The sequence below is a fragment of the Aplysia californica genome, unplaced genomic scaffold, assembly GCF_000002075.1.
Source record: "Aplysia californica isolate F4 #8 unplaced genomic scaffold, AplCal3.0 scaffold00933, whole genome shotgun sequence".
Taxonomy (NCBI): domain Eukaryota; kingdom Metazoa; phylum Mollusca; class Gastropoda; order Aplysiida; family Aplysiidae; genus Aplysia; species Aplysia californica.
Genome location: NW_004798203.1, coordinates 178,577 through 193,750, shown reverse-complemented (window position 1 = coordinate 193,750; position 15,174 = coordinate 178,577). Strand labels below are relative to the sequence as shown.

General features: G+C 39.8%; 1 protein-coding gene across 4 annotated transcripts in view; it reads left to right on the top strand.

Annotated features, from left to right (window-relative positions):
• Positions 1-14,626, top strand: part of LOC101856614 (myotubularin-related protein 13) — a gene marked incomplete at its 5' end in the record, with an annotated part of 32,493 nt that extends 17,867 nt beyond the window's left edge. For 3 of the 4 annotated variants that reach the window (XM_013089345.2, XM_013089346.2, XM_035972968.1), the window contains 12 exon segments: positions 382-558; positions 1,093-1,197; positions 2,473-2,658; positions 4,859-5,091; positions 6,291-6,414; positions 7,488-7,712; positions 8,606-8,707; positions 9,359-9,584; positions 10,222-10,377; positions 10,983-11,119; positions 11,800-11,931; positions 12,454-14,626. In XM_013089345.2, coding sequence (XP_012944799.1) covers positions 382-558; positions 1,093-1,197; positions 2,473-2,658; positions 4,859-5,091; positions 6,291-6,414; positions 7,488-7,712; positions 8,606-8,707; positions 9,359-9,584; positions 10,222-10,377; positions 10,983-11,119; positions 11,800-11,931; positions 12,454-12,546 — 1,896 coding nt within the window. 4 annotated transcript variants of the gene reach the window in all.
• Between the last annotated feature and the right edge of the window lie 548 nt (positions 14,627-15,174).

Genomic DNA, 15,174 nt, shown 5'->3' with positions numbered 1-15,174 from the left:
TTTGCTTCTCTTTACTTAAGCTCAATCTCAGTAGTTTGTTGCTGCTGTTACTGCCTCTGCTAGTCCTGCTTCTACTTCTCCTGTTTCTGCTATTTTGCTCTACCACTGCTTCTGCTACTCCTTCTCTGCTGTTTCTACCTTTCCTGCTTCTATTACTGCATTTATTACTGCTACTTCTACTACTACAGCTACTACGTCTTGCATTAAGGTTACCACTACCTTTAGCCCAGCAACTTGTTCTACTTCTGCCTCTACATTTACCACTATCACAACTACCGCTACTACTGTTGTTGTTGCTGATGCTGTTGCCTCACTACTAGTACCACTGTCACCAACATAACCATCTTCACCCTTGTGTTTGTTTGGCGTCCTCCTCCTCAGGGCATCAAGATGGAGTCGTTCCCCAAATGTGACTTCATCCCCGTGGACTTCTACGAGGTGCGCCAGGTCAAAGCCAGCTTCAAGAAACTGATGCGAGCCTGTGTACCCAGCAGCCCACCCAGCCACCCGGAGCACAGCTTCCACAAGGCTGTGGAGGACTCAGAGTGGCTGCTGCAGGTCGGTAGATGTGTCAAAACAAAATTGAATATGTACACATATGTACTCAAAAATTGCATATGTTGAGATATGTTGGCCTACGCAAAAAAATTATAATTGTAGATGACTCAATACCCCCTCCTAAGATACTAACTTACCTACCTATGTCGTACTCACTAGACACAGTCAAACTGAAGAAGTTTGTTTTAAATTTTACGCTTGAATTGGTAGACTTGGAGGCTCTCCAGTTCTTTGACAAAATCACAAATTGAATATATTTAAAGCGTTAGCATAAGATATATAGTTTTACATTTCAGGTGTCACCCTTCTTTAACACACACACACACACACACACACACGCGCACACACACACACACACACACACATAAACACACTCGCACATAGAGAGAGAGAGAAAGAGAATGACTCTCACCCTCTTTCGTGATTTTCTCAAGTGATTCAGCGTTTACAGCTTCCATAGTTCATTCAAAAGACAATACACCCCTCCCCCCTCCCCATGATGTGTAACTCGTGTACACCATTTTGTTGTTTCAGCTCCAGAGTGTTCTGCAGCTGGCAGGAGCCATCGTGGACCTGCTGGACCTACAGGGCTCGTCTGTCATGGTCTGTCTAGAGGACGGGTGGGACATCACCACTCAGGTACTGACTGCTGACTCTTTGAATTTGTGACTCTGAAGTTTTTGTTTTATGACTTTTAGTATTTTGTGTTGTTTCCTAGATATAGAATGTGTTAAGATTTGATTTTTTTAAAACAACAATTGTTCTTTTCTCTTTTGGCCTTCAAAAGTATTTCTTTGATTTAACCACTGACCTCTTTATTTTTATATTCCCTGACCCCCGGGGGCAGTGCCACTGACTGTAGTGTCTTTAGGCCATTCCCAATGGGGGGGCATTTCTCGTTCAAGCACAGTAGAATTGTAAATGGGCTGATTCATGTCACGCTTTTAACTGTGCCTGATCTACAACAGGGAACTGCTGCTTTTTCTTTCTTAATCGTTACTATTGTAATTTTCCTCTACTTCTTTTGTATGTTTGTCACTCTCTTGTGACATGCTTTTTCCTGTGTGCCTTGATAGTCGAAGCTGACCTTTTGCTGGTGAAGCTAGAGAGGTGAGCAGAATAAGTCTGATTCCCTGTAAAGACTTCTCTGTTGACACCCACCCCTTGGCGCTCATATGACCTTATGCAGTTGCGAGGGCTGTAAAGCCTTCTACTATTTAAAAAAAAAATTATATTCCCCAACTTGTCAGTTCTGTACTTCAGAACCCCCTGGGGTGGTGCTACTGACTGAATTGTCTTTAGGTCATTCCCAAAGTGGGGACACTAACATGTTCATATGCACAGTAGGATTGTAAATGGGCTGATTCAACAATGTCATGCTCATAACTGTGCCTGAACTTTAAAACAGGGAACTGCTTCTTGTTTTTTCCTAATCCTTACTATCGTCATTTTTCCTCTACTTCTTTTGTTTGTTTGTCACACTCTTGTGACCCGCTATTTCCAGGGTGCCTTGATAGTCGAAGCAGACTTTGTGCTATTGAAGCTAGAGAGGTGAGCAGAGTAGGCCTGATTCCCTGTAAAGACTTCTCTGTTGACATCCACCCCTTGGTAATCATAGGACCTTATGTAGTTGCGAGCGCCGTAAAAACTCTACTAAACTGAACTACTAAAACTAAGAATACTTCAGCTACGTTTTTTCCACTGTCTTATATTGCTTACCTCTGCCTGTCCCAGGACTGGAGAGCATCCAAGTCTATCCATTCAAGCTTAAAACTTCTTGACTTTCCCTCTGCTGTTTCTATTAGTTTGTCTTTCTTTTTCCCAGCACTAAATGACTGTTATTGTTTCAATGTGCTTCTCCTTATTCAAACCAACGAACAAGCTTACATCTGAACGTTTGTTTGTGATTCCTAGGTGATGTCGGTGGCTCAAGTCATGATGGATCCTTATTACCGCACAATGGAAGGTTTCAAGACCCTCATTGAGAAAGAGTGGCTGGGCTTTGGTCACCGGTTCAGCCACCGCAACAATCAGACGGCAGCCACGCAGACTAGTGGCTTTGCTCCCATCTTCTTGCAGTTCCTAGACATTGTCCACCAGGTATGGATTTGGGGTTTATATGATGTTATGAGTTTACAATTTCGTGTCCAGTCATGTTCTTATCTATAAACAACAACCACCACCCCCCCCCCCCCCACACACACACACACACACCCGCATGCACACCCATCTTGGTCTTGACCATTGTTTGAGACAAAGTAAAAACACCTGCAACTGCTCACCCTGTCATGATGGAAGGGTACAAATTTTAATGAACATCCAAGTGAAAATTTAAGTTTATGGTATTTATTTTAGTGAATCAGTTCTTCCCTTTTCTTGGCTTTTTCTCCTGAAATAAATGCTGTGCCTTCTAGTACATTTGTGTTTAGCATAATGTTTAACTTATTTTATTTTTTTTGAAAGAAAATTTATAATTTGATGAAATTGATTGGCGGTGAGGGCCGACAGATAGTCACAACTGTAAAGGGAGAAATATACTCTTGTCACTTTTTAAAGTATACTCTGTGTTAAAATGAAAATAGCTCGTTTCACAGTAAGCCGATATTCTTAAAAATTTCAGGAATACTAATTCAATCAATTTTTAAAACGACTCAGATAACAGCAATACAAAGAGTTACCATAACAGGTTTATTCCCGACTTACAAGAGTTTGGGGGTGGTCTACAAAAGTAACACGATCGGTAGCGCATATGATGATCGCTGCACTGCCTGTTGAGGAATGATTATTCCACTCTTCATGTAATGCTCTCTCAAGTTGAGGAAGTGTCTGAGGCTGGTGTTGTCTCCTACAAATGCCGCTATCGAGCATGTCCCATAGTTGCTCAATCTAATGAGTAGACAGGCCACGGTTGAAGAACTGGGATGTTGTTTTCATGTTGGAACTGGGTGGTTAGATGAGCTTTACATACGTTAGGGCATTGTCATTCATAAAGGTTAGTCTTTGGTTTTGAATGGCTGCAACGACGTGTGGCTGAAGAATCTCGTCAATGTATCGTTGTGCTGTCAAATTGCCACGAACAGTCACAAGTGGGGCCTTGACAGCTTCTGTAATTCCTCCCCACACCATCACACTTCCACCACCAAAAGCTCTGGCCTGACTTTGGCATTGAGGAGCGAACCTTTCATTTACTCTTCTGAATACGCACTTTCTTCTATCTTAACATTCCAAAAGAAACCTGGATTTGTCTGAGAACATGTGGTTATTCCATACCTGGCGAGAACAACATGAATCGTATTCTTGCCACATCAAGCCTGTTTCTGATGTTGTAGGGCATCAATCTGGTGCGGGGAACTGGGCTTTTCCAAATTCTTTCGACCGTCTCAATACAGTTCCTTTTACTATTGGGTTGACAGGTCGCATGCTGTTCCACTCATCTCTGATTTGTCTTGCCGTTTTGCAACGATTCTGTAGATGCGATAGGCATGTAAAAAGATCCCATTTTGGAGTAGTTTTTCTTCTCCCAAGTTGACGGGGTCGATCCTTTTGTGATCCTGTTGTTCTTTCACAATCTATTGTTGCCTACACGGTTTTTCTTGTTACATTAAGATGTCTCGCAGCAGTGGATACTGTGGCAGCAGTGGATACTGAAACACCCCCTACGGATCATTCCAACAAGCTGATTTCACACATATTTTCTGTACGGATCATTCCAACAAGCTGATTTCGCACATATTTTCTGAGGCGTGGCATCTTGACAACGCAAGTTTTTATCACTGGCGAATTGTTATAAAAATGACAAAGCTTTGATGTGTACTTCTTTTTTAAACAAATCTTTGCCGTATCTTCAGTGATTCTCAAAAAACTCAAAACATGTAACTCGCACGCAGTAACAAAACCACTCACGCGTTCATAAATCTTAAAAAATTCTCCATCGACAGGTATATCACGTAGTCAGAGTGTAAATTTTTAAGTAATTGGTGACATAGATTTTTTTTTATTGGGCTTTAAAATGTGTATGAGAGTATATATGACTTGCCCATACTGTACTGCTGCGGAAACAGGCTTGTTAAAATCAGTATTCTTTTCCTAAAACAGTTGTGCTTTTTCTATATCATTTAGTTGAAAAACAATTTTTAATTAATTTTTAAAACTAGTGTATGGTATTTTGGATTTTTTCCTCCTCGTTTCTAGAAATCCATGGCATGTATCAGGACAGCACCTAAGGGAATAAAGGGTTCAATGGGATTCAGCTCAAACAAGTCGTTTTAGCATCAGGTTGGATTTCTTTTATTTCCTCTAGATCCACAATCAGTTCCCGCTGTCCTTTGAGTTCAGCCAGTACTTCCTGTGCTACTTGGCCTACCACTGCTCAAGCAACCGTTTCCGTACGTTCATGCTGGACTCTGAACTAGAGCGCGTGGAGGCGGGATGGCTACTGGAGGAACGTCGCCCGTCACTCGGCTCAGACTCACGCAGCGAGGACAGTACTGACCACCATGCCAAGCTGCACCTACCTGGACTCACTGATCACAGGTAATCATTTGTGAGGACTTCCGGATTTTTTTTGCTTTTCGTTGATTCCGTTTGATCGTAGACTTTTATCATAATATCAAAACTATGCTCTCTGATGTGATTTTGATTCACCGTGGAGCGCACCATTTGACTCTATTTGGAACTAAATGAAGGGCAAGGAGGGAAAGGTTACACACCCACTTTACAATGGGGAGGCTGGTATTTTGCCCTTCATTTTTGTGCCCATTGTACGTACCTGCACATTAATTTTTTCATAAAGAGCAAAGAATGGTGGCCATGACAGTACCTGGTCAGGGAAAATATAATTCAAGTCTATGCTCGGTCAGCAGTGTACTTACAATTTACCTGAAAACCTAGGGCTGGTGGCTTCACCTTCAGGAGGACTTTATAAACATTCTCCAGGACTCTGCCAATGTGATAGACCTGTAGAGGCATGGAAGCTGTGTTAGGACTTTTCTAGTTCCTTGTCTATTTGTTTACTCAATGCTTCCATTTCCGTTTTAGAATATTCATAGAAACTCTGCAAGGGTTTGATGTGAAGTTGTTAAATTAGAATGAATATTCTGTTAGGGCTAAAAGATTCCTCTTTAAAGGGTAACACCTACCCTCCTCAGTTAAGTTAAACTGAATCTATCCTCCTTTTATGCATGCTTTGGTTACACTGGGGGATAAATAAAGTTGGCTTTTCATTCTTTCATGAGTTGTTATTTTGTGCTGTGGTACGTAATTGCTTCTACTTTTTTCAGTCCATTTGTTTTTTAATGATTGAAAGTGGAATACAAGAAAATATTATTTTTATCCTCCTCAGGAAATTTGAGTTACTATTGCTAATTCAGTAAATGCTTAAGATCATTCAGAAGTTACATCAATGTCATGAAGTACACAACATGCAAATATGGACAATTTTTTCAAACACACACCTTTCCTGGTTGTCTCCGTGCTGTGCCCTCTCTTTGAGCAAAGGTCATCATGTCTTGTTCTAAGTAAGACACACTCCATTGACCACCCACCTTAATGTTTATAACTTGGCAAGATTCGCCGGATATTGCATATGTTCATGGTCATCTGCAATCTAAGGCACACTTCTCTGACCACCTACTTAAACATCTATATTTCGACAAGATTTGCGAGGTAATGCACATGTCATTGTAAGCTACAACTCGAGTGCAACATTTGCTCTTTTTTTTCTGTTCTCCCAGGCAAGGGATGTCAGACCACAGGCATGTCCCTTGTGGAGCGTCGCTGTGGGCTCACATAGACAAACAGAGCAAGTTGTCCCCAGCTTTCTTCAATGTGGCCTACGCTGTGGAAGAACAAGAGCCTGTAAGATCTTTTGTTATGAAGTCGTATATTCTGTTATGGCTTTTTCATAAGGCTGGAATACTACATGAACAGTAAAACCTGCTCTTATGAACAGACGCCCAAGAGAATCACCTGTTCAATCATCCTCTTCCCACTGCCAATCCCCTCTTGCGTTTTTTTTCTTCTATATTATGAGATTGTCCAAAAGGACCACTTTTTAAATTACTGTCTCTTTCACCATGGGTGTTGTCTTGGACAGGTTTGACTATATTGTGGGTTGAATGCCTTTTTCAGTATTGCATTGTTATTTTTTAGGCAGGGTCTCCTATTTTATGTCCATCTCCATTATTATTGAGACCGTGGATAGAAAACTATGAAAACTCCCAAAGCGACTGTAAGTCAAGCATGCGTTGTCCAGCTTTATGAGCCACACAATACCAGCAGAGCTGTATAGGGCTGGAATGAAGTATGAAAACTGCAAATTTATATAGGTTTAACTCCCCCTGCTACACTATAAGTTTATTTATGAGGCAGAACCTCTGAAGTTAAGAACCGTCTCCGATATGATGTGTCTGTGAAATGAAATACTAAGGGTAGCAATAGCTAATCCATTTCATGTGCTTTCATTGTTGTTTTTATTTTATTTTTTCACTGTTGAAAGATGTCTTGAAAGTTGTAATGGAATTCAGTCACTTCATTAGGAGGGATAGGAATTCCTTCTGACCATGTCCGAACATGTCACTGCATAAAATAGCTTTAGATTAATGTTTTGTGTTTTTGTACGCTCTAAGCAAAGCTCCCACAACTTCACAATAATGTCACAATTGTCCGTCACCTGTCCAACATGTTCATGGTATCGTCTCAGTCCCTTTATTTAGACAAAAAACACAGGATAACCATCTTCGTATTAACCGTGCACTGTTTTGTCTCAGCCTACTATAGTCTCCACTTTATATCTTGTGTTGATGCCCCCATATGACTTTTTTTTTTGCTAATGCGGACCCAAAAGTGCTAGTTGCAGTAAGTGCAAGAGCGGTTCAGTACTTCTCTTTGTCCATTCCTCTGCTTTAATAAGTTTTGTTCATCTTTTCTAGATACTGAGACCTTACTCCAACGTGTCTAACCTGAAGATCTGGGACTTCTATGTGACGGAGGACCTGAGCCGAGGCACACCGTATGACATCGATATTGAGGAGACGGACGGCCTGAGGGAGGAGCTCGAGGCAGAGGCCATGGGTGTCACACGCAGGCAGACTCTCAATGCCTGCTACCACAACATTGAGCGTGTGCAGCCCAATTGTTTCTGGTCAAAGATAGAGGTATTGCGATGGATTCTTTGTTTTCTGAATTTTGTCCATTCTTTTGAAGAAGTGAGATGTGTATATAAGAATGAGATTTTAGAAAGTCATCGCTTTTCATGATACCCTTTTTAATTTCGTAGAGAGGGTGGTTGATGGGTGCTCTAGTATGGTCTGCTCCTTTTTTCATGTCAATCGTCTATTATCCCGATCTCTCCTCTTTCTTTTTGTGTTTATTGCTCCCTTGTAACACATCTAATCTTGGGCACTTCTATGACATAATTTTGTTTCAAGTGTCGTAAAACTCTTACTAAAACTTTGAAAATTTCATGGAAGTCGTCACAAGGGTACATGTTTCTGCAGCCTGGATGTTCGTACAATTTGCCAATACATAACGCATAATGGGAAGTACATTATAAATAGTATGCTGTCCGCTAAGCAAGGTTAGACCAAAAACTGAAATGGCACTCAAGTGTTAAAAAAACTTCAACTCTGAAGTACAGATTGTAGCCCAGGTTATAGTTTGCCGTCTTTGTTGACATGTTGTTGCCTCCTCCAGATTTCTTTGCTTGTTTCTGCTTGTTGTTATTATTTGATTCTTCAATAGTGATTATTTAAATAGTAATCCGGTGGGGGGTTTTCAGGAGTCGTGTTTAAAGGCATATTATCATGCTGGTGTTGAATTTTTTTCAGAATAATATTGAAGAAAGAAGCTAGAACAAAGAGTTTCTCGAGCCATACAATTTTTTAAAATGACTATTTGATCATTTGATAGTATTTTTTTCTGTTTTTATCTGCTAATTTTTCTAGGTGGGGAAACAATTCTTTATGCTCAATGTGGGTATTTTGGAGCTGTGCACTTTTCCATGTCTGTCTCAGATGTCAGACTGGAATGATTTTGTTTTGTTCAACAGGAGCTCCATCGAATCGAGTGTGACATGGGAATAAAGCCATCACCCTGGAGAGCTGTCTGGGACAGACTTGAATGTCCAGGGAGAGAGCAGTTTCATAGACAGGTGACTGGAATTGTATTTTAGAATGCACTCTTTTGCTTTAGAAAAACAACTGTGCTTGCTGTAGTTAAAGGGCCTGATGAGATTTTTTCCACCTTAAATGTTCCACATGGGCGGTTGGCAGTTGCTCTGGTGTGGTTTGCTCCTTCTTTCCCCATCGAACATCTATCGTCCTTATGTCCCCTCCTTCTTTTTTATGTATGTTACTCTCTTGTAACACCTCTAATCTTCTGGCGCTCATATGACCTTATGCAGTTGTGAGCGCCGTAAAACTTCTACTAAAACTAAAGACTAAGATTTTTTTCTGCCTATAAGTCCTACAGCATAGCAATAATGTTAATACGGTTATAGAAAGAAAGGTATTCACTTTTCATTGTGCGTATTTTATGTTGTTATAAAAAAAGAAAAAGTTGGTGTACATATCATGAAGTTGCTGCTAACAAAATACTGCTGGGGAACTTAATGAAGCTCAGATTTACCTTTTTAAGATATTTGCTTGTTTTCTTTGATGCACATCAATTGAAAAATAAAATGATTTACCACAAATTAATTTTACATAAAGACTAATGAATGCATAATCTGTTGTAGAATCTTGAATAAATGCATGAACATATTTGCTCCCCATACCCTAGTTACTTATGTAATCGTCCTCAGCCCTTCCCCCCGTTTTCTACCCAGGTGTCACTGAACACCCAGCTGGTACGCTCACATGGCCGCTCGTTCCACAAACGCTCCACCCTGGAGATCCTTGTGCGTGGCAAGATGCTTGGCGAGGCAGCCCGAATATTCTCCCAGCCTCATCGCTTTGAGAAACACACGTATACGACCTCCACCTTCTGCGACCACTGCTCTCAGATGTTGTGGGGTCTCTCAAAGACAGGTCGGTCGCTGGAAAGGGGCTTTCTTTGTGTTTTGTCTCACCTTATAATGAGGGGCTCTCTGTGTGTTTTGTCTCACCTTATAATGAGGGGCTCTCTGTGTGTTTTGTCTCACCTTATAATGAAGGGCTTTCTGTGTGTTTTGTCGCACTTAAAAGATTAGGCTTATACCGGGCAATTGTGGATTGGTGATATGGTTATTTTGACATCTTTGGAAGTTTTATGCTTTATAATGGTGAATGTTTATCCATTTTTGTTGGCAAAGATATTCACCAGTGAATCAAGTGTACTTGATGAAAGAATAACTGTTTCAAGATTGTCTTTATCATCAGGTGCTACTAAGACTTAAAGTGCGGTTTCATATCTTAAAGATACTAGGGGGGTTCAGAATAGAAATGTTTAACCGTTTTGACATATTTGTGTGCTTTTGGGGATTTTTATTTCTTTAACTATTCAAATGATGTAAAGATATTTTGATGCCATCTGTTATTTTTAGGTCATGTTTTTTTTTCTAGCTCAGTGATTCCCCTCTCTATAGGAGCATTATTGAATCATCTGTTAGAATTTCATTTATTATTCTGTATGGCTAATCCCCTAATCACAACTGTATTGTAGCAAATTGCACATGTGCCTTTGCAGGAATGCGTTGTGTGGACTGCGGCTACAACTGTCATGACAAGTGCCAACAGTACGTGCCCAAAAACTGCCAGAAGCTGAGGGCCGTCGGAGAGTCGGGGGTGGCCACACAGAACCTTCAGAGCAATGGGGCGGCTTCCGTCAATGCAAGTGCTGCCAGTAAGTCATCAGTTTTTGATGTAGTTAAAGCAGGTGGCTTACATGACTTTGAATTGTTTGTGGTTCTCATGAACACTCCTGTTACAATCTCTGTTACCTGAGGGACATACAACATAGTCCTGTTTAGCACTCAATTCTTTCGCTCACATTTCATCTGTCTCTGCTCTTTGCCAAGTGACCTTTGGAGTTAATTGGATAAAGGAAAATAATATAAAATACTTAGTCTAAAAGATGCAGCATCTCGCATAAAGCCCCAAGGAATGAAAACCATGATTTGACTTTTTAAAAATGCAATTCTGATGCCAGGGCCACTGGACCAGGCCAGAGCCTTGTTGACTTCCATCTTTATAATGAATCATTATCAAGACTTTTTCATGCTATTGTTTAATGCCAGCACAAGAAGGGCAGTCTCAACAGTGTCCCAGCTGACAGACAAACATACTTAATGAAAAAGATTTCTCAGTATGGGATTTGAACCCACATATCTGCGTGCAAAGACAAAAGATGTGTCCGTCACACCACCACCATTTATCTGCTTCTTAAATAACCTTATACTTGTAGTGTTTAAGAAGGGCGTTGAACCTACACCCCACCCTCTTTCCCAGCATCTTCTGATGGTTTTGGCCAGTACAAGTCCAGCTCTCCTGAGCACAGGACACACGAGGGCCACTTGTTCAAGCAAGGTGCCCTCTTCAAACAGTGGAAGCAACGCTGGTTTGTTCTGGACTCCATGAAGCATCAGGTAGGAAGGGATTTGGTTCATATGGTGATTTTTAAAAATGTTTTGTATTTATTTTCTTATAACCCTCCTCCAGAACTGGTTTGTTTATGGGCTCTTCCTGTCTGCTGCTATTGGATGGAAATTCACCACTTTCAAGAGTCCCCATTTTTGTATGTATAGAGAAAGTCCACAGCGAGAAAAGACAGCAATTAGTTCATTGTCTGTTTTTTACTGTTATTTAAGGCTATTTTTGGCTAACTGAGGATAAATTCAAATTCAAATCTTTTGCTTATATGAAAATATGGAGTCTTAGATCTGTATACTCATAAGAGACAGTCCAACTTATATAATAGTCTTTGATAGCTAAGAATAAGAACCCTGTTCATTGAGTGACAGAGTTCTCTTTCTCTTGTCGTACATGGGAATGCAGCTTATGGTATACACATGACTATTTTCCCTTCTTGAACGTCCCGTCCCATCTTTGACTTTCGTCACACAGTAAGTTTTTTTTTTACATAGGTAAAGTGCTTGTAAGGCTTCTGAGTTTTTATTGTCTGTGTCCAATGGGAAAAATTATTTGATCCTGCTTGCCTTAGGATTAGAGGTATGAAAGGGGTGAGAAAAATCAAAATCCCTCCCCCACCCCAAGTATCATGTTTTCAAACCTGTAGATCTATGTTTCCTCATTGTACTGTCCACAGCTCCGCTATCACGAAAGCATTGACGACCCACATCCTAGAGGCTACATAGATTTAGCAGAGGTGGAGTCTGTCAGTTTGGTCAAGTCAATGCCAGGGGCTCCCAAGAGAGCAGATGAAAATTCTTTCATTGAGGTGAATTACCAATATTTTATGTCTGTAAATCTGGTGAGAAATGAATGGGTTATAACATTTATTGTTTTGTAGCCTTAAAACTGAAAAGTTCTAACTTGAGGGTTTGCTTCCACTTTTCTGAATTCTTGAAACTTTGGAATTTTGTGCGTTTGCATACTTTAAAAAAGCTTTGTTTTGTGAATTCTTGAAACTTTGGATTTTCATGCTTTTGTATGTTAAATTACTAGAAAAGCTTGCTTTTTTTTAGTAAATAGACTCACTACACGCTGGCAGGAGATCCAACCTTTCTAAAATCATGTTTGCTCTGATATGTGTGTGATTATATTTTTGCTGTGGTCCAGTTTTTACCTTCATACCTTCTGTCTTCTTTATTCCACTGTCCACTGAGTTAAGTGCTTTGTATTTGACATGGTCAGTGCTTATTCTGGCATTAAACACTTGTACACAATGTGTGTTTACGGCATGATGTATTCGTCCTTTGTGTGTATGAAATGTATTGACATTTTTCTTTCTGATTGCTAGATTCGAGCCATGCGCCGAGTGTACAACTTTATGGCTACAGACTCCAAGTCAGCCATAGACTGGGTGGACAAGCTTCAGAGTTGTATACAGTGAGAGGGCTAAGACGTCCTCCTCTGTTGGGATCTTAGGCTGTTTCATTACTTCACTGTGCTGTGAGGCTCACAAGTGTACAGAGCATTGTAGCTGCTGCTGCTCACTCGCTGAATGAGGACGACTGTGCTTCCTGCTTTGAGAGAAAGAAAGACGATTTAGAGAAATGTAGAGAATGACAGAAGGACAACGGGAGTGAAAGAAAGCTTTAAATGTGATTCATCATCCTCTGCTAGGCTGTGCTGTTTGCTCTATTGATAATCTTGTTGTTTTATAAAATCATGAAATAGTTTTTGTTCTTCTCTATCTAATGTTTTGGGTGTTTATTATGAAATTTAGTATATATGGAGATGAATTATGATTATGATGACGAAGATTATGATAATATTATTCTACATGCTTATGCTTGCTCCAGATGTGCATGCTTTTCGTTCACGTTATTTTTTTTCTAACTTGCACCATCTATGTGTATGTGTTTTTGATTCTGTGTGTAAATGTTACAATATCACACGTCTTCTTTCACACTGGTGATTTTTTCCCTCCAGAGGCTGGTTCACGCCATGGCCGGTATTTTGCTACAATATCATTATCACATTAGGAAAATTAAGTTCAGTTCCTGGGTGGTGGCCTTCAGTTCTTCTTGAATAATAGAATACAGCTGTATAGTATGATCGTGCTCCATAACTGGGACATGAGGAAATATTGGCTGTTTTTCATGGATTATATTTTTATTTTTTATTTTTTGGAAGAGAGAGAGGGGGGGGGGGGGTCATTTTGAGCTAATATCCACCCCTTCTGTTTAGTCAGTCTTTTTGAGGGACATGTTCTCAGAAGCTTGACCTATGAATAGTAGTGTGAAATTATTAGTCATGCGTGTCAGTGTGAAATTATTAGTCATGCGTGTGCTATAATTTGAAGATGGCGCAGAAGACAAATTTGTAAGCCATATCAACCATTTGCAAAAGAGAATTCCTATCATGATTCGTGAAGTAGATTTCTGGTGAAATTTCTGGGTTTAGATAAACTGCAGACGTTATTTTTATCCATATATTGAAAATGTAGTGAAGAGCTTTAGTCAGACTTGCACAGAATATTTTAACTTATTCTTTTGTAATTCTGCAAAAGAATAATAGTGTTTCTACTGTTTCTTGCTGTAATGAGCCTTTGATCACACTGACATTCATTTGATTTTCTTAGGTGTAATCTGAGTTCATTTTTAGCCGACTGTAAATCAATAATTTGGATCGAAGATTCTATGTGACTAATTGTGATACATCTTGGAACTGATCTGAATAGGAGCTAATGGTGCGGGGATGTTCTTACCTGAAAAAGGAGCTGGGTTAAGATCACACTCATTGAATATTTCATTTTTTGTTGTTCTTGTAGTATTTTGTATCCAAGGTTAGGACCTTCTATGTTCTGTAAATCCCATTGTCTTATGGGGGAAAAGGAAGTGCAGCTATTTTTTTGTCAAGTGTTGTGCTAGGTTATTTTTTTCTCGAGAATAAACAGTGATATTCAGGGGCTTGCCATACTGTTCATCAATAGGCTGTTGCTTTCCTGCCTATTGGGTAGGTAAGAGATGGAAGGGAGAGACCTGCCATTACTAAGTGAAGTTTGTATGTTGATGGGTTGTTTTAGATTGTGAAATGAGCATGTTTGTTTATTTAAGAAATGGATTGACAGATTATCAGAACTGGAATGACTAGAAGTCTACTCATGCTTTGTAAATGAATCCACTTTGCTTATTTGTGATAAACATGACTTCATACTTAACATACTTTGTGTTATTTTGCTGTCAATTGTCCAGCTATTTATTATCAGTTTATCCCTGTACATTGTCTATAACTCTTTTTTTCACCAGTTGCCATTCTTTGTGTCTCCTGCTCCTTTTGTGTGGTATTTACCTGAAACAGCCTTTCTTGTGCCCAGGTGTGTCAGTTTTGCTCTGAACTAAAACCAACAGTTAAGTCAAAAGTGGTATCGATCGGTGTAGCTACTGTATGCAGTTTGTTTTCCATGAACTTCTAGCTCAACATAGAGTTACTTGATATGCTCGGAAAATAATTTAAAATCTTGAAAATTTTGCTAGTATGTGCACAGTGTCTCCTGTTGCTTGGCTGTAGTATGCTCGCTACTTACCTGCATACTTTGCAGAGTGTTAGGCATAGTTAAGAGCATTTTGCTTACTTTAATAGTGGTGACAAAAAAAAATCTGTTTTCTGACATCATTAATATCACTGGATCTTTGAGTTGGAGGATGGCAGCAATCCTGCAAAATGGAATTGTAAATGAACTTTTGAGGAAAACAGATGCTTTTGGATATAATTTTGTTGACTCTGAAGAACTTTTGCTATCTGCAATATCAATATATTGCTTCTTGTTTGGACTCTATATATTTAGTAAATCCTTGGTGTTTTAAGAGACTTAACCCTATCCGTAGGCCTTGGGGTCATTTTGTACCCCCGGGGTTGTATTCTTCACATATTAGAATACTTCTAGTGCAAAGATCTCTTTGAAACTTTCAGTATTTCTCAAAAAATGATTTTTTCAGACTGAAATGCAAAGCGTACGGATCAGATTAACTAGTAAATTTCCTCTTTGGAAAGTGGTGGCACAGGATTCCCCACG